The sequence below is a fragment of the Apteryx mantelli genome, chromosome Z (genome assembly GCF_036417845.1).
Source record: "Apteryx mantelli isolate bAptMan1 chromosome Z, bAptMan1.hap1, whole genome shotgun sequence".
Taxonomy (NCBI): Eukaryota; Metazoa; Chordata; class Aves; order Apterygiformes; family Apterygidae; genus Apteryx; species Apteryx mantelli.
Genome location: NC_090020.1, coordinates 11,147,130 through 11,170,210, shown reverse-complemented (window position 1 = coordinate 11,170,210; position 23,081 = coordinate 11,147,130). Strand labels below are relative to the sequence as shown.

Genomic DNA, 23,081 nt, shown 5'->3' with positions numbered 1-23,081 from the left:
ACTGCTACTGTGTGTGTGTGTGTGTATATATATATATATATATATATATATATATATATATACACTGTATGTATATTATAGTGGGCATTATTGGCACTTATCCTTAGTCTCATTAAAGATAAAGGACAATTAGCTTCAGATAATGCATATAGTGCTTCTGACTGCATTATACCTGAGAGGTCAGCTGACAGAATTAGTCTGCCCCGTCTCATGGGTGTTAAAATTCCTTCAAATTTTAGCTATTTGAAAACAGAAATACTGAAAATTCTTAAGCAGTGCTGTGCTGACATTTGTAAGCTTGAAAGAGGGGAACTTACTGATGGCAAGTGCAAAAACCTTTAATTTGGAAAGTTTTACTTTTTGGCTGACATTTTTTCTTCCGTAAAAAGATGATGAATGAGGATAATCATCTTTGTTTGACTTTTATTCAGATAGGCTCATAAACACTGAAGTGTATCAACTTTCTTAGCTGTGTCATCTACTTTTATGCATATACTTGCCTCAGTGCCTGCCACCTTTCAGTATGTTCTGTATGTTACATTTATTCCTGCTATGCGTTATTTCAGTAATTCAATTTAATTAGTTTAACTATATGTTTCTGAAAAGCTCAACAAGGTTTTAACTGCAGGAGGCATAGATGAAACCAGGTTTCAGTGGATCTCTTAGCTGAGCATTTCTACCTGTCAGCACATGAGATCCTTGAATTGCTGCTGGCTTTTCCTTCTGCTACTGTTATCTGTTGTGTTTCCAGATTTGCCTTTAGGGGCCTAAATGAGACTTCTTAAAAGCTCCATTTGCGAGATATTTTATGTTTCTTTTTGAACAGGGAATTTGCTCCATTTGGGGTGGTTAAGCACAGCTCTGTTTGTTTCTATATCAGAGGTAGCGTACTGTAACTTGTTCTTTTCTTTTTCTTTGCCATCTTTACAAAGACTGGTTTTGTTTGTCTTTTCTCCTTCCCCTTCTGGAGTTTGGGAGGAGGCAGTGTTGCTATCTTCATTTTATTCTAACTACTTCAGTCTAGTCTTAGGTAACTCTAAAACTAAATTAATCTGCTGTCTCTAAACTTGTTCCATTTGTATCTCCTTGCTCCAAATGTGGCAAAGCTCAACTCCAGAAGTTTTGAGTACTGTTTTTGAAGTCACAGTGCCCTGTGCCACTGTCTGATATTCTTTCGGAGTCATGAAAGATTTAAAAGTAATCCTCCAACTATTAAATATTCTTTTTAACTACAGTTCTCAAAGGTGATCTCATTGCTCATTCTTGCAGATGTCTTTTTGCTCTTTAGCAGCGTGAAGTTGCGTTGCCATATACAGTGTATACCACCTTCAAAAACTTAGGGATCTCACCAAGTGGATGAGGTACTCTGTTCTACCTGCAGAAAAGAATACCAGGGCTTTGGGCTTCCTTTCTGATTATCTTAGTTTTGAGCAACATTACCATTTATCTAGCTTCTCTTGTAGCACATTGTGTTTTCATAAGGGTTACTCTTCTAGCATCATTGCTTGCTGTTGTATATAGTGGTTGTGGATGGATGTGGATCCATTGGATGTGGATCTTGTGGTTCCTTAACTTATAGCCATATTTTGTTGAATCTCCCTTGTTCTTAGCTGAAGTGATTGAGGCAAGAAAGCTGGCCCTTTCCAGGGATAAGTGGTACAAACTCAAAGCATTACTATCAGACTCAGACTACATGTCTTCCCCAAGGATAAAATTACCCTTTCTCCCTAAAGCTACTCTGAAGATGCTATTGCTCTTATCTGAACTGACTCGTATTATATTTTTGGTACAGAATCCTGTGTGGGGAGGAGGCATTGAGATTAAAGAAAATATCAGATGCCAAAGGCCCCTCTGCTGTTCCAGAAGCAAAACAGAACAATGTAGAAGATTCAGCCAGCCTCTTAGGTGAAAAAGTGTAAGGACAAACTGCATGTATGCAGTGATTGTCAAAATAGATTAAGACTTTAATTTAAAGACATCATGAGTTAGTAGACTGATTATGCGTATGGGCATTTAGGGAACACACAGTTTTCTAAAATGCGTGTCTTTACTGAGCTAATCTAGGTCGAGATAAAACCCCTCTGTCTTCCCTCATCCTCCAACTATCTAGTTCAGTGTAGAGCAGGGCATTTGTAGCAGAGATTCTTCTAGCTTCAGAACTGCAGAAAACTTCTGCTGCTTAGAATTTTAAGACTGGTAGAACATCTTTAAGGAATGGTTTCTTGAAAATACCTGAAGATGTAAATTGTGGAGAACTTAGGCAATAATGTTGTTTAACTTCTATATAAATCCAGATAGTTCAGAGAACTGAGTTAAACTGTCAGGAGTTTTTTTGCTCCTTGTGTGTGTGCCTTAAAATTGAACTTTTATCATGGAACTAGGAAACACTGGTTTAGTATCTGTTGGAAAGGCAATTGGGTGAATGGTAAATGATGCAGAGTGTCATACAACTTCCTTCTCAAAACTTCAAAGCTTCTTTTATTTTAAAGAGTCATTAGAATGTGTCTGGATTCCAATTAGGTGAGGTCCTGTTACCACAGATGGGGCTTTTATGAGACAGCAAAAATTGTCCTGGTGGAGTGAGCTGAGATTAGTATCATAATATCAGAAAAAAACCTTCTTTTTGGTTTGCAGCCATCTTCCAGTTCTTGCATACCACTGCAAATCAGAGGTATTCTACTGATTTAGTTTTGTTAAAAAAATATATATATATACCTCAGCAAACATACTTATGTTGTTGTGATTACTTAGCAGAAAAAAAAAAATTAAAACCTCCTTTGAAGGAAGTCAGGAGTTCAGGAAGAATGCACAAAAATAAATTTCAAGATGTTAAGTAGCATCCAAAAGTTTGGTCACAGCACATGTTGTAAGCCTTGTATTTTCCCAGAAACTGCTTGAAAATTTGTGAGGAAGGTGCAGAACACAGGTGTAGATTGCATCTATTTACATTAATAGTGTTTTCAGTTGGTCCAATAAATAATTATATTATGTCAGGGTTTTAGGTTGATGCTCTTATTTGGATTACTTAGAATAGTTGACAATTTGCATGTCTAAGATCAGAGCTTGAAGTAGGTGCAAAGCGTTGTCTTTGTGTATTAAAAGGATAGGCTACATACAGGTTTGTGCTCTGTGTGTGTGTATACTTGTAGAACATAAGATGATCTGCTGTGTTTTCTGATATTTGTGTACATACCCTTCTTCATATTCAGCATGCGACATGAGGGCTGGAAATGTTATGGAAAGCTCTCTACTTTCAACCAGCCTCTGCCTAAGTTGGGTTTTAAGGTTTTTGTTTATTTGGTTACATAATATGTTCTCTGGGAAAGCCTTTTAACTCTTTAGTAGGGCAGCTCCTGTTCCTTTTTTCATTCTGTCATTTTGCTGTATTTCGGTCTGTCTTCTACTGTGCATTTTTTTTCTTTGCTTTTGAAATGCATTAATTTTCTTAATATGCCTTCCCTCTGCTAAGTTGACTTTGGGGGCTGCAACACCATATTATTTCTTCTATAGTTTTGACTGCTCCTTTTTGAGCTCTCTGCCTCTGGGCAGCCTGTTGCAATCTTCCTTTTTTTTTTTTTCTTCCCCCAGTGTTTAATTTATCCATCATATGTGATAACATTCTCATAGCTGTTTGGGTTTAAATGGTGGTTTTTCTTGTAATTTGCAAAGGTTTACATTTTCTTGGGGACTTGTGTTTCACTGGTCACTCTGAGCGCACATCAGCTGACCATTCCAAATGTGTGCCTGAAATGGACAGAAATAGCACATGGTTGACGTTTATTGAAGAAGGCCTTGCCTTGGCCAGGTGGTTTATATTCCTATGTATTGTGTTCTCCTCTCTTACATCTGTCTCCTTTGGGAACTATCTGGGGATCATCGCATCTCCCTAAAGCTCCTCCTTAGAAACCCGTCGTGAACAGGAAATGAGCAGATCTCTCAGTTCAGACGTCACACCAGCGATGGCTCTTCAGCTTCATACTCTATACACTAGCACTAGAACTGATGTGAGCCTGAGATGATCAAAGAAGGAGTAAGTGAACACAGTGTAAATCTTTCTCCCCATTACTTTTTGGTATCTTCCTTTACCCAGTAAGCTTTAGAGAGCTCCTTGAGTCCTCCTTTGAAGCACATTTGACTCAGATTTCTTGAGGTTTCACAGACTGTGGTCTTCTGCAGCTTCTGCATTTGCCCCCTCCCCCAGCATTAACTGGCTTTTCTGTCAGTGCCTTACCCTCCCTTGCATTTTTTTTAAGCTTCTCTTTCTGGGATCTGTTTTGAGCTAGCTCTCTCCGCTCATGATCTAAGACAAGAAGAAACATTCATCCTGTGTTCCAGATGCCCAAATAGCTTTTCTTTGTAGGGATTTTTGGTTTGTTTTGTACTATCCAAGTCCAAATATAAGGTACATTCACTTTTGATGCTTGTGGGTTGTATAAGAGTATGCATTTGTTGCATCGTAGTTGTCTAGTTCTCCCAAATTTCAGTTCAAAATGGTTCATAAAGTCTTAAATTTGTTGTGCCAGACTTTGCAGGGCTGGTGGTCAGTGGTATCACTTCACTGGAAATTGTATCAGGTTGTTCTGCCATGCCATAGCACATGCTTTAGCTTCTTTGACACTTTATATGGCCCAGGCAGAATCATTTCCTACTAGAACACAGAGTGGAATCTAGGAAGATGCTGTTGGCTATTACTATAAATTTAGAATAGGAAGTTTCCAAATATTGTTTGGCAGGTACGAACTCTGCCCTTTTAATTTGGCCTGACTCTTAGGGTTTCATTCCCATCTGTTCTTGGCACATTTTCCTCCAAGTTGGTGAGAGACAGTTGCTGGTGTGAATAACTTCCTGCAGGTGTCTTATATATTGCTAGTACAAATGCCCTGCCAGTGATCACAGCAGCAATTTCAGAATATCTCCTGGTTTCAAAACTTGAGTTAGTAGAAAGCCTTTCCTTATGAAGGGAATTCATTGCTAGCTCCCTGATGGAGGCAAATAATTCCCTCAGGGAATACAGAAAAAGAGGCACCAGTGTTATCTGTGCTCTTCCACATTTGCAATTAATCATTCTGAGGAACATCACAGTGGAAATGCGACTTCCATGACTAAACTGTTGGCCATCTCTTATGATTCCACCTGGTCTGCTATGCCCGGGGAATGTGGACAAGAGTATGTGTGAGAAAGTGTTTATCTACCCCTCCTATTTGAGCTGTCTTCCTCCCTCACCCCTGCATTCTCCATACATCTGCCTTTGTGGACAAATTGAATGAAAATAGACAAACTGGTTGATTAGAAGTGATATCTGGGATATTGTATCCTTCATATCTTTGCCTCCAGCACCCCGCATGGTACTTATGACTACAGCACAGCAGCTTTCTTGCTCATTGATGTTAGGGCTATAAACCCTGTCCTCTGTTGCTTGAAGAAGAAAGTTTCAGCAGCAGTTTGTTTGCCTTTCCACTTTGGTACCAGTTATTGAGGCCTCCCTGGAGCTTAAGAAGGGAAAAAAACCTTTATTCACAAATGAAATTTCATGTCATTTGCAACAACTCTATCATTTATAAAAGGGATTGGTTAGTGTTTCTTGAATGTGAAGATGCTTATTTTCATGTCACATTTTAAAATATCTGCATTTTGCTGTAGTGGAACAGTTATCAAGTGTTTTCTGTTTGGACTGGAAAGTTGGGGGAATCTCTGGAGTTGGTGCATCCTGATCATCTTCTAGAGTTTTACTTAGCTGGCAGCTCAGCGCATGCTAGCAGATGATCTCAGCTGCTTCAAGTTGATAATCCATGAATGAGGAGGTTTTCAGCAATGCCTTCAAGATTTTTTTTTTTTTTCCCTGAGGCTTGGGCAGATATAAATAAGAAGTACCAGATGCTCTATTCCAGGGCTGTCTGTGTTCATATTCCTACCTGATGAATTTCTGAAAGCGTGGGAAGCTGAAATATGTCTTGGGGAGTGTAGGCAATAATAATTCTGGCTGTGGCACACATGAATTTGTATCCAAACCTGTAGGAATTCATTTTCATCATCCAAGCTTCATCATATTCTGTGGATGACTGGATTGCTGGATATATATCTCATCTCTGAAATAAGCTTTGCTGTTCTTGTTCAGGTTCCAGAGCAAGCCTGAAATATGTTTTAAGTTTAGTTACTAAGTGCCTCCATTCCTTGCATGTGTGCAGGCAGTGACCTGGACTTGATTTACATTTTTACCAGCCCCAAGATTGTTGCGGAAGTATATGGAAATGGTGATTGCTTTCAGATAACTGTTTATATGAAGGTAGAGCTTGGAAAATGTGAAAGGGAACAGGGAATAGTTTGGAGATGCCTACAATGTGGGTGAGAGAGATTATTTACTGGTAGCTGGAGTACAAGCAGTATAATTCACACACTCTCATGTCCCATCTTCCTTCCTCTTTTCCAATAGTATCCCTGGGCTTTTGGGGAGAAACTGAATGTCTGTATATGTTCCATTTTGATCTTGAAGGGTCTCCCATGTGATTTATAAGTATTATCCTAAAATGTCCCTGGATCCAAGTGTCCATGACTTGTGCATCTCTACAACGTGAATCTGCATAGATACTCCATATCTAAAGGAGCTCTGAAGTCCCACACTTCTGATATCAGAAGTAGATCCTGAATCAGGGTCTTGTCAGTTAAAAAAGCTAAAAGCCTCTTCTAAGCTTATGCTATGTATAAAAATGCAGGTATTTTAAAATGTTATTAAGATAAACTCTCCTGCTAATGGCTTTAGAGCTTTTTTTTTAATTGTTTCCGTTCACATCTTTAGAGAGTTTTCTCTGAAGTGCTTCTCATTTGTATGGCTGCTTTTTCACTGTGACTGAATATAGAAGCTGATTACCACGTTCATGAATTTTCTGAAGACCATGATGCTGCAGGCAGTGTTAGCATCTGCTTCCTGACTGTTATTTATAGGTTCTGATTACTATGTTTCTAACAGCACCCGTCCCTTCCTTTGATGACACTTCAAGCTTTAAATAGTTCTGCAGTCCTTTATGAATTCCGGCAGATCTTCAAAAATGTTAACTTTTTGTGCATAGCTTCACGCTAATTGCTTGATAGTTTTCTTAGTACAGTATTTACTACTACCAGTTGCAACCTTTTTTCTTATTTCTGATAGAAAAAATCAGAATTAGTAGTTTTTTGAAAATGACAACTAAAAAGTTAAAGCTTGTCAAATATAGCTTGTCAGAAGTTTTACTATGCACAATTGTAGTGATTTTTTTGTTACTTAAATAAAATGTCTCCTTTTCTGTTTGGCATTGTATTTTAAAATGTTTTTATTTTTTCTTCTCTATAATGTATTGTTTATCAGATTTAATGGAAAAAACATATATATATACAATTGTACTTAACAATATTTTTTCAAATTTTGACTTTAAAATAAAAGGTGATACCTTGACTGGGTAGCTTTCAAAAATGACCTCAAACTACTGTGAAAATTTATCAGGCACAAAAGTGATCTATAGTATTCTGTCATATGAAGGTTATTGTTGTTGGAAATCAAGATGATGCAGGAAGCCCCAGTATCAAAATTGGTAAAAATAATGATAGTGGTTTAAATTTTGGGGGATTGTAGGCAAGAAAAATAAAGTATGCTTTTCATCTGAAAATTAATCATGTAAAATTCCTAAGGTATTAAATATGAATGGTTAATTATTGTGAAAAATAGCTTTACTATCAACCCTACAGAAAACACATAACTGGAATTGGACCCGGAGGATACAGTACAGGAGGTTCAATTTCAAAGTAAATAAAATGTTAGTTTCACAGGCAAGGAAGCATATATTCCATTGTTTATGTATTGGCACTCCTGTTTCCAAGCTGGCAAGAGATGTTCAGAGACAGGGCAAAGAGATCAACTTCTGTGTTGTTTAATTGCTGATGCTGGTGCATCAAATATTAAAGCTACCATGGCTTGGCAAATTATAGGCTTCAACTGAAAGCCTGGCGTTTAGAAAACTCAGTCCAAGATTCTGTGTTGAATTTGTTTGCTGTGTTATTGGTCCCAGTCATACAAGTTATTTGAAGTCTGGAATGCCTGCTAGGCTCCTGAGGGCTGGAGGTGTTCAGCAGCTAGAAGGAGAGAGCTGTGAATATCAAGAGTAGGACCTATACTTCTGTGCCTGAAAACCAGACCTAAAAACTACAATCTAAATAATCTAAGGTTAGGCTGTATAAAAAACTGTAATGATGGCATTCCTAATGAGGCACAGTTCATATGTGAGGGACTACTAGTAAATTTAGAAAAAACTGGCGAATCTGTTTCCTAATATTTCGTAGATCACTAAGGCTCGTGGGATTATAATTTGTAGGGCAGTTTTTCAGTTTGCACAGGTTTGCTCAAGTGATTAACTCTGATGTGAAATGTAGTTTATCAATAAATGCTATTGGAATAAACCTCTTGATATGAATATAGTATTAAGTTGTTTTTTCTCTTTTCACTGAAATTGTAAGTGTCAGACAAGTAGGCTTGAAATTTGGACTTTTGACACTGGGATGTTTAACACTGAAGTTGTTTTATATTCCCTGATGCCAATACAGCACATTTTGCAGTTTATGAACCTGCTGTTCTGCCAAATGAACTTGTTTTTGTATTGGTGCTGACAACCATCAGATATGAGAGAACAACCGTTAGACAGATTTTGTGTTATGTCTTCTAAAGAAGACAAATGAATTGTGTTGAAGACAGTTCTTTCTCCTTTGAGGATCTCAGATTTTGTTGTTTGTGCAAGCAGATGGTGCTTACAGGCTGGCTTATCATTTAGTAAGCCAAGACCTTTAAGGTCAGCATGATGGAGTTACTAGAGTTAAAACTTTCTAGTTTAGTGAGTTATTCTTCATGTCTCAGTCTCTGTGAATTTGATTGGCTTTGGTTTCTGCACAGACTGCAGCAACTGCTGTTTCAGAATGTGTTTTATGGTATCTGATTTGCAGATTAGACTGTTAAACAGAAAGGAGTGATCTTTAGCATGCCTAAGTAATTTCAAATGCTAATAAATTTAGATTACAGGCTTGGGCATTTTTTCAGATGATGACTGTTCTTATGCTAAAATTTTAGTTATTTTCATTATTATAGCCTGTAGCCTCATTTTTTTTCTTTTTTAAGTGCAGTGACTCTTGTATAATGTATTTCTTTAACAGCACAAGGAATTCAGGTGATGTGAAGAGGTGATAACTTCAACTTTAACTACACCTCTTCCATTCATTTACTCTCATCTTACGCAGTCTTAATTAGGCAAAAGTTGTTTCCCTCAAAGCCAAATTTCAGACAGTGTTAACTAGCTTCTTATATGAAGTGGGTTTGTGGTCCTCCACTTATTATGTGATCTTGCTTGTTGAGGAAAAATACTTATGTTGCTGTAAGTAAGTCTTAAGCATAAGTGAGACTTGAGGATTGCATCTGGATGGTCAGGGAAGTGTATATGTGTATATACTCACTTCCCTGTTACCCGCTCTAAGATTAGAGAGTTTCTATATTCTTTCAAATTAAATGATTTAAACAGTTTGGGAATCATGGTACATTGTGTGCATATTCAGGTGTGCGTAGGTTCTCTGTGAGGTTTGTTTGTATGCATATTCAAGGCTATTTTCTAAAGCTTTTTCATAAGGTGAAATATAGGAGGATATAGTTAAAGAAATTAACAGAAAATGGTTTCAGAGATCTTTGTTCTTAAATAAAAATTACATGCAATACTTCAGATTTGCCTTTTAAATTGTTATTTAGCTGGTGTTTAAGGGATTAGTTTCTGTTTAAGAGAGAGTCTTTTCTTTGCTCTCCCCTAATAAAAGAGAGGTTAATGAGAGTAGAAAATGGTAAAGGATGATTTTTGCCACTCTCTTTCCCCAAATGTTTCACAAATAGATATCCATCTGTTAAGGGATGCTAGAAGGCTGCCGCCACATCTGGCGAATGCTAGGACCATGTACTCATACGCTTGTCTTGGAAGGCCCCCCCCCAGCATGGATCCCTCAAATATTATAAGGGCTTTTGGCCTGCCTAATATCCATGCATGGCCCCTGGCCTCCCTTACCCACCTCTGGCTCAGACTTTGATTCTTTGCAGATACAACTTTTCCTCTTACTCACCAGCTAGTCTAGCTTGAAATTTGTTAGTGAATTACACATATGCGCTCTTGTGCATCGGGTTAAATTGACTAGGAGAAAATATACACACACTGAGGTCCCTCCAATCCCTGGCCCTCAGGCCTCTCACAAATACACATGCGCTCTAGTGTCTCCATTTGCTGAGACGTAGACCTATGAGCCCTGTGACCTGTGGCCCTTTTCCAGTAGCTGGCACCCAGACCTCACTTGCATCCCAGTCTCTCCAGTTGCTGGCACCCCAGACGCAAGGCTCGTATGACCCGTGGTCCCCACTCCAGCTGCTGGCATGTAGGCCCTCCTGTGGCTGGCACCCCAGGGATGTGGGGCCTTGTGACCTGTGGTCTTGCTCCAGTTGCTGGTACTTGATTTTACTCAGTCTGGTGTCTCTGGTTGCTGGCACCCGTGCCTGTAAGCCCTGTGGCTCATGGTCCCATTCCCAGGCACTTAGACCTTGAAGCACTCACACATGGATGATATTATCTAGAAAGATAGCTAAGAGGGGATTTAATTAGAAGATACCATGTACTGTGGTGTTTGGGCACAGGGCTTAGTCAGACAAGTGTACAGATAGGCATATGGTTTCACATGACTGGCCACTTTTAACCTTCTCCTCTCTATTTTCCCCTCCTTGTTCCTCACCATCCCCCTTTTCCACACCTTTGAGCCTTCCCCTAAGTATTCCTTAGTAAGTTTTGCATAGTCCCACAGGCCCCCCTCAAATATCCCTAATACTCACTTTGGTTGTTTCCCCCAATCTTATCAGTTACAAAGTCCAGCTTGACGCTCTTCAGAGCTATGCCTGTAGTTTCTTAATGGCCCATCAATTAGTGGCTGAAGAGTTTTGGTCTTCCTTATTGTCTCCCTTGGTGCTTGCTTATCAGGTTTGTGTCTCTGTGTTTCCTTTATCACTTTCCCTTTTACTTACTATTCTAAGTAATTCTAACTCTGATATATAACTATATTTGAACTGAAGAGGCCCTGACCTGATAACCGTAATGAACCAGATGCTTTCACGTTCCACATGCCCTTACACTCTCTTTTTTTAGCTGTATCATTGAAGGCACTGATGATGGAACTGTTCCAAGTAGTTGCTGTGAGGAAGAAATTGAACTAATGGAGACATTAGACAAAGCGTATTGCGGTTTTAGATGGACATAGCATGTGAAGTAAATAATAGATGGATAAGATTTATAGCAGATTTTATGATGATGTACACATACAAGTTTAAGCAACGATAAGAGGTGCCATCAGACTGTCTGCAATAACTTCTGTTAATTCAAGTAATGAAGGCTCTCTCACTGTACTGAGTTGTGGACGGAACATATTTAAGCTGTTAGAAAATTGCCTATTATTTGTATCTCAAGTTCTGATTTCTGAAAGACTTCTATTTTTACTTCTATTGATGTGCAACAAGGAGAGAGCTTGTTTCAAACCTTTTGTCACAAGGTGGTAGGGAAACTGAATCTCTAGAGTTGTGGTGATTGTTCATGGAGAGATTTCTTAGTTTACACAATGTATTTTAAACAGTATAATTACATTGTGAGGCTAACTGAATAGTTTTCATCGAAAATGAACCTTTTAAAAATTGAGGTGACTACTGTCAAGATAAAAATAACTTGTCTCACTGTTTATTTTGTTTTCTTAGAGCAAGTTGCTATAAGCACACTTTGAATGCTTAAACAAATGATATATTTTACACGCTTTCAACACTGATATATCTTTTTGTTTGCAGAATCCAGTTGTGTCCAATTCCAGCTGGTCAGAAGTAGATGTACTGATTCTGGCAGGAACAATTGGTCATGTCTTGAGTTTGGGTGCAAGCAGCTTTATAGAAGAGGAACATCAAACCTGGTATTTTCTTATCAATACCCTTTGTTTGGCACTGTGTCAGGAACTTTGTAGAAATTATTTTCTTCTGAAGGAAGGTGACCCTCAGCATAGCATCACTCTAAAACAAAGTTTTGACAATGTCAAGGAAGCCTATGAGTGCAAGAATATTGATATACCAGCAGCAGGTGATTCAAAGTTGGGAAAAGTCACTTCTTCAGCTGAATTCATAAAAGGATCTGATAAGTGGATAAGCTTAGCAAGTCCATGGATCATCCTTATTTGTTGTCGGTTACTTCGGTCCCTGAATCAGACAGGGGTCCAATGGGCTCATCGGCCAGACTTTGGACATTGGTTGACAAGGTGGGTATCCAATTTATTATGTTCATAGTTGCTTTCCTATTTAAAAATTTGTATGTGTTTTGTTTTGTGAAGTCTTTGTTTCTACACAGTCCCTACACAGTATAGAGAGTGCTATAAACATGCCAAGGGAGTAAATAGTGAAGCAACATAAGGAATTTTTCAGTGCTCCTTCATACAGGAGTAATCCTTGTGTACTGTCAATAGATTGTCATCTTAGCCCTGCACCATGACTTATCTAATTCATGCCAATTAATCATGATAGATTTATCAGAGTCAAAAAATAAATATTTTTCCATATGTAAATTAACAGTGGCTGGTTTGGAAAATTAAAAATCATTTAATAGAATTAAACCCTTAATTTTAAAGCAGCGGGTTCTGCTCCTAATTCCAAACTTTATGAGGTTGCAGGAGAAGATGCTGCACTTAGAATTCTTCCTTGTCTATCACAGGCATTTAACGTGGGTGGAAAACTGGAGGAATTTTTCAAATGTAGTGTGATCAACTATTACTTTTCTGAGAAAGGACATATAATTTCTTATATCTTGAAGTACTCTGGAAAAAGGCTTCTACTTTTCCTACTGTATTTTAGTATTATGAAGACTGCAGCCATTATTCAGTGATTAAAAAATACTTGGTATTTAAGCTGTCTTCCTCTATTTCAACTGGTGGACAGAGAACAACAACTTGTAACTAGTCCAGGTTTTGCAGATGGGGAAGCTTTGCTATGTAAGATGAAGAAATTTCTTTCCTGTATCTTACAACGCTTGAATGAAATGTCATCCATCATTCATTAGTAGTGACATGATGAAATAAACTAATATGAGACTAGCTATTTATTAGCAGCCTCACAGTTAAAATACTAATTGCTATGACAGGCATGAGTGCTGAAAGATGTGAGATATGAGGAAATTTATGGCATTATAGTAATTGTTGTATACCAAAGCTTTTGCCTTGCTTCCCTCCTCTTGAGATGAGGTGAGGGATTGAGGAAGGAATGTCATATTCCATAAGTTAAATCCGTGTGATAAAGAACTCCTTCATTATAAGCTAAGTCAGTGCATGAACAGTCCTATTGTAGATACAGAATTAGGTGTGATTTTGTGCACTGGGAAGATTTTTTAAAATTAATACCAAGCATCTTCCAAATATTTCTTTGCCCAATGACTTTCTGTGCCATATGTCTTCTTCAGCCTGAGAATTTGAGACACCTTTAAAAAAACGGCTCAGCAGTTTTGAGCATGTTGTTTTGCCTTCATTGGATATTTTTTGGCAACCCTTTTCCTTGAAGTGTTCTAGTGCCACAATACCATGGAACAAGAACTCGATATTCTGGCAGCTGAAAAGTTACATATGTGTCAGAAATGTACTTTTGCTCATGTTGTCTCCCTGTGAATGTTTGCTGATGCATGGAAATGTTACCAACCTTTGAAAAATTGTGCGTGCATGCCTGAACTTAACTTCCAAAGATCCTGTCTCTGCTAAATGTGCTCCCACCTGCAAACTCCTGGTGCTAGGCATGCCTATAGACCAGCAAATCATGTTCCAGCCCTGGGCTGTGGGGACTCAGGGAGATGGCACAGATGGAATCTAGTCTGTGGCTACTGCAGGTGCTTCTAGGACTTCCTGGTTTTTCGCGAAAGCATGGAAATCCTGTATCCCCACCTCTAACACTGTTGCTTAGCAGGAGTTCTCAAGGAACCCACTCAAGTAAATCTAAACCACTCAAGTAAATCTAATTCTTTGTATACTTGTTCTGCTTTCTTTCTTTTTTCTGGAGAGGGAGGGGCAGAGGAGGAGACCTATATTTGTGGGATGGGTGGGGGGTGTTCCTGTCAGTTAGCATGTTTTGGAGAATTCCTACCCATCTTTGAAAACAACAGAATCAGAGATCACAGAATTGTTGAGGTTGGCAGGGACCTCTGGAGATCATCTGGTCCAACACCCCTGCTCAAAGCAGAGTTAGCTCTAGCAGGCTGCCCAGGACCATGCCCAGTCAGGTTTTGAATGTCTCAGGATGGAGACTCCACATCCTCCCTGAGCAGCCTGTTCCAGTATTCAGCCACGCTCACAGAAAAAAAGTATTTTGCTTATGTTTAAATGGAGTTTCATGTATTTCATTTGGGGCCTGCTGCCTCTTCTCCTTTCACTGGATACTACTGGGAAGAGTCTGGCTCCACCTTTTTACTCCCTTGCCCCACTGCCTGCCAACCATGTATTTATACACATTGGTAAGATCCTCCCTGAACCTTCTCTTCTCCAGGTTAAATAATTCCAGCTGTCTCAGCCTCTGTCTCACATGCTCCAATCCCTTTATCAGCCTCATTGCCATTTGCTGGACTTGCACCAGTATGTCCATGTCTCCCTTGTCCTGGGGAGCCCTGCACTGGATACAGCACCCCAGGTGTTGTCTCACTTGTGCCGAGTAGAGGAGAAGGATCACCTCCCTCAACCTGCTGGCAACGCTTTTCTCGATGCAGCCCAGGATACTGAAGGCCACCTTTGTTGCAAGGGCATGTTGCTGGGCCATGTTCAACCTGTTGTCCACCAGCAACCCCAGGGCTTTTTTTGCCAAGCTTCCTCCCAGCAGGTTGGCCTCCAGCCTGTCCTGGTGCCTGGGGTTATTCCCCCCTGGACGCAGGGCTTTGCATTTGCCTTTGTTGAGCTTCATGAGGTTCCTGTTGGCCCATTTCTCCAGCCAGTGGAGGTCCCTCTCTGAATGGCAGCACAGCCCTCTGTTGTATCAGCCAGTCCTCCCGGTGTTGCACTGTGTGGTGCCTTGCCGAGGGTGCCCTCTGCCCCGTCATGCAGGTCATTAATGAAGCTGCTGATCAGTGTTGGCCCCAGTGTTGCCCCTGGTGTCAGGCACTAGCGCCAGGCCTCCATCTGGACTTCATGCCACTGCTCACAAGCCTCTGAGCCTGGTAGTTCAGCCAGTTTTTCAGTCCACCTCAGTGTCCACTTATTTAGCCTGTACTTTATCAGTTTGCCTCTGGGGATGTTATGGGAGGCAATATTGAAAGCCTTGTTAAAGTTGAGATGAACAGCCTTCACTGCTCTCCACTCATTCACCGAGCCAATCATTTAATCATAGAAAGCTATCATATTGGTCAAGTAGTATTTCCCCTTTATAAATCCATACAACCTTATTATTAAAGCTGCTGGCCTCCCTGCTTCAGTAAGGCTGAAGTACTGATAGCCAGATATCAAACAAGAAACTTCATGATCTTACAGGTGAACTGCTCCCTACACTTTCCCCCTTTAATTATGCCCTCATATTGGGTATATTTTCTTGGGCCTAGAAACAAGCAGAAGATAAAAGTTCCTACAGTTATAGTCTTAGGTTTTGTCTGCCTATCTAGGAATAATGATATTTAAAAGAGCTCTTTGCTGTGCAAAGCAAGATATCTCCTTTCATGCTCCTCTTCTCACTGGCTCTGTATTTTAGCAGTACAGCTGTTACTTTGGCAGTATGATGAACTAAATCATTGAACTGATGTAGCTGGAAAAGTAACGCAAGATGGGGTGGGAAACTGTTGTCTTTCAGCTGTATGAGTTCATCCTCTGATTTACCACGTAGCTTCACAGGCAGATATGCTGGTACAGTGCACAGGCTGACGTAGTATGGAAATGCAGGAATGGAAGAGTGTGCAAGCTGGCACTGCTGCTGTTGAAATTCTTGTAGAAACAAAACTTGGAAATATCTGCATCTTCTGAAGTGCTGCAGACATCAACACTTCTCCTTGCTGCTGATGTCAGCGTTGCTGACAGTAACTCATGTGCTATTCCAGTTTGGTTGAGGAAGAAAAAATGAGTCTCAAACGTCTACATTTTTGGGCTTTTTGAAAATTCAGAACAGTCTAGAGTGCAGCAGCAGGCTAAGCTGATTTGTAATTGGGACTACCCCACTTCTGCCTTCTGCCTTCCATTGGTGTTGCTGCTTTTGCGTTGAGCTGGTTCAGGGAGCAGGAGGAAGAGCAAAACCCCAGCAAGCCCTGACATAGGTTGACTTGGCTGCTGTGGAACTGCATGCTGATTTAAATCACAGAAGTAGTGTTTTTAATGAAATTTTCAAGACCACACTATATGTCACCCCCATGACCTATTTCAGTTGCTTTGCAGTCTTGAAAGATTGCCCAAATAGCAGCATTTGAAATGCATTGTTTTTGGATTTGAGCAGTAGGAGGTAGGTGGGGTAAATCCTGTCTGTGCTGGGCCTGATGTGGTCCATTGGACAAACTTTGGAGAGCTTAGCCAACCAAGCAATTATATCTTTGCACATCCTCTGGTTTGTAGACTATCTCTAAATTCATATTTGTTGAACATGCTGGCATTTCCTTTGTTTTGGAGGTTTTAACATCTTTGTTGCTTCCCCATTTGTTGCAGGCAAAACAGTCTTGACTCAGGGAATTTCACTTCATTTAATTTATTGCCAATCAATATAAACTTTTAATTACTGATTTGGGTATTGAGAAGTAAAGAAGATATAGACAATTAAGCAAGCACTTAGGGAAACGTCTTTTCTCACCCAACTTCAGGCCAACATCTTTTCTTCCCCCTTCCACTTTTCCACTTACCTTGCTGTCACCAAACATTGCACTCAGTCTCTTCCAGTCCCTTCAGGGAGGCAATGGGTGGCACAGGAGGTTGGGGTCAATGGTTTCTTTCTGCCACTCTTTACTTATTGCTCTTTTCTTCCACTGCTCCTTGCTTCCTACTGGTCCTCTGCTCCAGCACAAGTCCTTCATGAGATGCAGCCCCTTCAGGGGTGTACCTGCTCTGTCATGGCTTATCAATGGGTCACAGTCCCTTCGGGGGTATCTCTGCTCCAGTTTGGGTCCTTCACAGTCCCTTTGGGGTGCACCTTCTCTGAATTAGGTCCTCAGCAGGCTGCAGTCTCTTTGAGAGTGTACCACTTCCAGCATGGTTCCCCCATGGCTACAATACTTTGGGAGTGTACCTGTTCTGATGTGGGTTGCCCACAGGCCACAGTCACTTTGGAGATACCCTGCTCTGGTGTTGGGTCACCCAAAGGCTGCAGTCCCCTCAGAGGCGTACCTCCTCTGGCATGATGTGCCTCCTTCCACAAGTGCCCCTCCAGCCGTGTCACTAAGTCCCTTCCACATGTCTCTTTCACTTCCTCCAAAAACATGCCTCTTCACATTTCTCCTCATATGTCCCCTTCTGTGTGTTCTCCTGTGTCTCCTCTCATGTCTCCTTTTTGTGTCTCCTCTTGTGTTTCCTTTTATGTGTCTCTTCTCATGTGTCTCCTCCTCTGTCTTCTGTCTTTCCTTTCGTGTCCCCTGTTTGTGTGTCCTCACATCTCTCCTCCTGTGTCTCCTGCCCCTTGCAGCTACTTCCCTTTCTTGAATATGTTTGAGCAGAGATACCATGCTTCTTTGGCTGATTGAAGTTTTTGTGCGCAATGGGTTGTTTCAGAGCTGTCTGGAACTGGCTGAGACAGACACAGAGCAGTTCATGGCCTCCTCTCACACAAGTCACACCTGTAGCCCCCTGCTACCAAAATCCTGCCATTTACCTCCAATACACCATTACAGAGAGCAGGGTCATATAGATGGTTGTTGCCCTAGTTTTTTGACCATGACTAAAGTGTTGTGTTTTCCTTATAGCATAAATTAAAAGGTGATGATAAGCTCAGTTGTATAAATCACTTATTTGCTTTCTCAAAATGCACTGCTCTTCGTTAAGGTTGATTGTTTTTCTATTTTTAGTATGTGTGGTATTTGCATAGCTATGTTTTAATAGCACAATTTATAGCAAAAAGAAATTAGAACCTTACTGAGATCATGTGTACCCTGTTAGTTTGAGTTATAGCTGCTTAGGCTTTTCATAGCCAGCCTTCTGTTTTGTCTTTAGAATAAACTGATGAACAATCATCCCTGTTTTTTTCTTATATTGACCTTTTAGACTAATATTTTGATTGTCTGGACAGGGCTTAAGGTGTTCTGTCTTAAGGTGTTCATTTGTTGGAGACAAAGAGATTGTTGTGCCAGTTTGTGCACAGAAGAATGCCATAAGCAAATCTCAGAAAATCAATATACTCACAGCATGTTGAATTTAGCTATTAGGGATGAGTTGAACAGTGCTGAAATTAGGGAAATGGTCTGCCTCATCTGCAGAGGAATTCTGTGAAACCTGCTACAACAATTCCTTCATGGAAAGAAAATGAAGGCTTAAGTGGGGAAAAAGTGGAACAGAAAATCAGATTTTAGAAGAAATAGAAGGGAAAATGCACTCCCTAAATTTGCCTGAAGATAGGTTTTTCTTTCTTACATAGCTGGAATTCAGTTACCTTCATTAGGCATTTAATCCGAAGCAGAGATGACACTGGAAAGGTGTCAGATCCTCTGCGTGGTTCACTGCAGAAGAGGAAATATCAGTGACTGCATCAGCTTGAAGAGAAGTGACCAGAAACAGCAGTGTGAGAAGATGTTAACATTTTCTTTCAATACTGTACTTAAAAAACTAAATAAGCAACTACCCCCCAAAAAGTAGCGTACCATGGGAATCCTGTGTATTATGCATCAGTAGAAAGAAAATGAACATGTGAACAGGCTTTACCCACCTAAAATATGAATCATAGGTGCACTTATAATTCCTTTCATTCTACCTGTATTTGCAATGATGGGATGAAGTCAAAGCAGTGGAAAGAAATGTCTTCTATTTTCTTTGTGGCACCAAAAGTATAGAAGTGTAGACAAACAGTTGTTAGAATAAGAACATATAGATGAAGCTCACTTTTCCAGGTTCTTTCCTAGGAAATTATTGGTGTTTCACTTTTCATTGTGTGGTTTTGACAAAACCCACTAAATTTCATGTTCGTGCTTGGATTCCTAAGTATGGCATCAAAGTCATTTAGAACTTTGTAAATGGCTGGACTCTGTGTTGAGCATCTAGAGTGCCCTTGCAAACTACATGCTAATTTAGTGTGGACTTAGCTGCCTAATTGTGAGACCTTGACTGGAAAGTTTTGAAACTGTGGGTGATATATGCTGACCTGACTTTACTTGCTATAAATCCTTTTATTTGTTTCTTCAGCAAACTCCATGAAAGCTGTGAGTAGTTTTTTAAAAAGCTTTACATAATTAAAAAAAAAATTAAAAATTGAAATTGCTGAAGACTTACCAAAAAGCTTGGACACAGGTTAGATATAACCTGTTAGATATAGATATAATGTTAGCATTCAATAAAATGCCTTGGTGACCAATGTGTGCATGAGTTCAGACATACTCTTGCTGTCCATTGAATTGCCTCTGAGAACTTTTTTTTTTTTCTAAGATAGACTATGATTTCAGATATTCAGTGAAGGAAATTTCAGATGTTGCTTCAGCGTCCTGTTTGGTATAACACCAACAATTGCTTCTTTTAAATAGTACTTTTTTTTTTAACTTTTGTGTTGTTATATGTTAGAGTTGCCTATGGGCGTCTCTTAACAGAAATGCATTGCGTTTTTCGGATAAATGTGTGAAGATGATGATGATCTGCTTTTTTTTATCCCTGCTTTGCTTTATCTCATCCTCATTCAATGAATAGCCAATGAAAATACATCATGAAAGCTTTTAAAATTTTCCACAAAAATTCATCTGAAAGATATAAGGGCTACTGAATTAATTCTTTATGCGTAGATAATAGGAGATGGTGCATGCACTATCTTCACAGGTTCCTGCAGCAGTCCGCTCACTGCTTCTACTCTCATTCCTGTAGAGAAAGAACCACAGTTAGGATAAACATCAAGACTGCACCGTTTCATCTCCTATCGTGTTCTAGTTCTTATTTTCCTTTCATTTTTTGCTACTTCCCTTCAGAGAGCAGTGCATCTACTGGGAGCATTGTTAAGTTGTATTAAGAGCTGTCTGTTTCCTGCAGGGAGGACTAATAGGGCAATTTTTTGCCCCATATACTTTCCTCTGTGACTCTCCAAGCACAATAGTTGACATAGCTATTGGTCAAACTCCAAATAAAGCATGTACTAGGGATAGGAAAATAAGTCTGTGTTCAGTGCTATAATTTTGATTAAATGAAAGATAAAGCTAGTTAATTCAGATACAGGTCAGACTCACTGTGAGTTTGCTGAAGTTAATGATCTTTCATCATGTCATTCTGAAATATGGAAGAGAGAAGAAGATGGAGACCTTGGCCCTCCTGGCCTAAAGGATGTTCTTAACAGATGGTAAAGCTAATAAAATTAGTGGTTCTGAGTCTTTTGGGAATAGTTGCAGTAGGTGAGCAGGGATTATCAGCTCTTGGATTTCAGTGCGCTTTCTGAAATTGCATAGCTAGCTATGGTAGCGGCTAAGTGCAGATCTTTACCTATTCCTCTTACATTTTGCAGTACTAATTGATATCACTGTAGATTTAAGTAGATGCCAGTTGGCAGTGTGCTCAATGAAATGCTGTTGATTCTGGAATGGTCTTTAGCTACTTGGGACTGGGGAAAACAAACCAACCATATCTGTCCTCTTCCTGGCCGTGATGCAAGTCCTGTGTCTTTCTCTCCTGTGTGCATTGATCCAGTACAAGGCAATGTAGTTGTTGAAGAGAACCGTATTGTGCTTTTGTGTTTGTCTGTGTATGTTTCAAACTACGTAAGAGTATTTCTGACCATTTTGGCTAGGTTGTATTTTGTATGTCTAGAATTAAACAAAACAAATACATGTGCAGTTATTTAAAAAGAGGTAATTATACTAGTTCCATAGTAATAAAATCTTTTCTGCCTTGTGCTAAAAAATGAAATGCTGTAGCATAAGCAAAATGCAATAAGTTTCTAAATGTAAAAAAAAAAGTTAGTTTAAAAGCATTAGAACCTTTTCCATTATGAAATATGCAGTTCAGTTTTTATATAATTACTGTATACTGAACAGAACAGCTAGCATATGGTGGGACATGATAATTACACTTCTAAACATGCATGCTTGAATAGAAGAACCTCATTAATAAAACCTCTTTTCTAAGAATACTGAAATATTTTACCATACCTCTTGGAAAGCTGGTAAGAGATGTCAATGCAGTGATTAACTCAGAAATACAGTGCTGTAGTTAAGAATCTGTTGAATGTGTTTTGCTATAATTATAGTAGTTTGAAGGTTTTTTGTTTGTTTTTCCCTCTCAGCTCTGAACATAAATCTGAACTCTCCTTTTTGGCTGCAGTCTCTCTGGTTATGATCTTCATTCTGGTTCAAAGAAAATGCTCCCTGGTTTCAAAAATTGCTATGGCACTTGGGCTCCTGGGAGTCTACAGTTACCGGGCAGCCATTGGAAACATCATATTTCCATGGCAACGTGACAGCAAAGATATTTCAAAGTAAGTTAATCAACAGATATGCAAATCTATTTCTAGAAAGGTGTTAACACTTTGGATATCTTGGGGGGAGGGGTGGGTATTGTCTAGGCTGGAATCAGATTCTTATGAACAAAAGAACCCTTGTTTTAAAGATGGCCAAGAATCAGTTTTTGCGGTATGTGCACAGTTTGGAGCCCCATGAAGTGTCTTGCTTCTGTGTCAAATTAGACATCAGACAAGTGCTGATTAATCTGGGAAAATTTAATAGCCCTTCTGTGTTTTTTGCTACAAAGAAGACCCTTCTCTTGTTTTAGATTGACTTACTGCATTTAGCAGAGAGTATGCCAAGCTCATTTAGCTATTTCCTGGTTTTGAAAAATGTTTAGACAATAACTGGAGGGGGGTACTTTTCTGTGTCTTTCTTTTGCAGTTGATTGTTCTGTAATGTATGTCTTTTCCAGAGGTAATAAAATCCTTCTTGAGGTCTAGGCTCAGCTGCATAATACAGACTAAGGATTTTTATATGGATGGTAAATTTCTTACAGAACTAGTCTCTGTAAGGAAGCTATTAGCTGTTTTATTAGTGGCTACCTCTGGAATGTAGCTAACTAGCTTTGATTTTCTTAGAAGCTCTGATACTTTTCACCATTAGATAGTGGCTGGCTCTGCAGCCTCAGTTTTTTCCAAGTGTGAGATATTGTGGAAAGCTTCCAGAATCTGTTAGGAAATTTGATGAGGAGAAAGGGATCGTGGAAGAGAGGTTGTAAAACAGTTGTCTTCTGGGTAGAATAAACTTTCTCCAGCACTCATTTTGAATTTGATATGGATAAAAGTGGTTTCTGTTGGGACTTTTTAATGAGAGTGTCAGAGATTCACAAAAGGTATAGAAAACCCTACAGGAGAGGATCTTAGGACTAACAGAAGCTCAGATTTGCTAATGAGGTATTTTTTATATGTCTGTATGTGTATCCAGATATGTGTACGTACTTTCCATCTCTTCAAATATGGAAGAGAATTCTAGTTCTTTATTTAGTATAAAGTTGCATGTTAGTTCTGCTAGGTATGAAAGTCTCCAGTCATCTTTACTTAATCTCCAGGATTTGGCTCAGTGTTTGAAAGTGTTTGTGGAAACATGTCTGATTTCTGAATGTGACCTCTAGTTTTGTTTTGTGCTTGACTAAAATCTTTGGGGAAGAATCTTGTCCTTGCAATAAGAAGAAAAATACTTCTGAGTGGTACAGAATATTAAATACAGCAACTGAGCTGAAAATAAAATGTGGTTAAAGAAAAAAGTGGAATACTTAAGTACACAGAATGAGCAAAGCCTTCACTGAGAACTTACTCATACTATTCATACTATAGCTGGCATGTTGATTGTAATTACAACAAGAAGGATGCAGGATTTTCATATTATTTCAGCTTAAAGTAGAAGTGAATATGGTAATTTGCTTAAATTGTTATG

General features: G+C 39.3%; 1 protein-coding gene across 5 annotated transcripts in view; it reads left to right on the top strand.

Annotated features, from left to right (window-relative positions):
* The window catches only part of PIGG (phosphatidylinositol glycan anchor biosynthesis class G (EMM blood group)), a 102,612-nt gene that overhangs the window by 25,712 nt on the left and 53,819 nt on the right, over positions 1–23,081 (top strand). For 4 of the 5 annotated variants that reach the window (XR_010886856.1, XM_067315564.1, XM_067315566.1 and 1 more), the window contains exons 9-10: positions 11,864–12,321; positions 21,449–21,640. Coding sequence is in view for 4 of the 5 variants with exons in the window: in XM_067315564.1 (XP_067171665.1) it covers positions 11,864–12,321; positions 21,449–21,640 (650 nt within the window). In the remaining variant the exon portion in view is untranslated. The remainder of the gene's footprint in view (positions 1–11,863; positions 12,322–21,448; positions 21,641–23,081) is intronic. The other variant, XM_067315567.1, reaches the window with a different exon arrangement.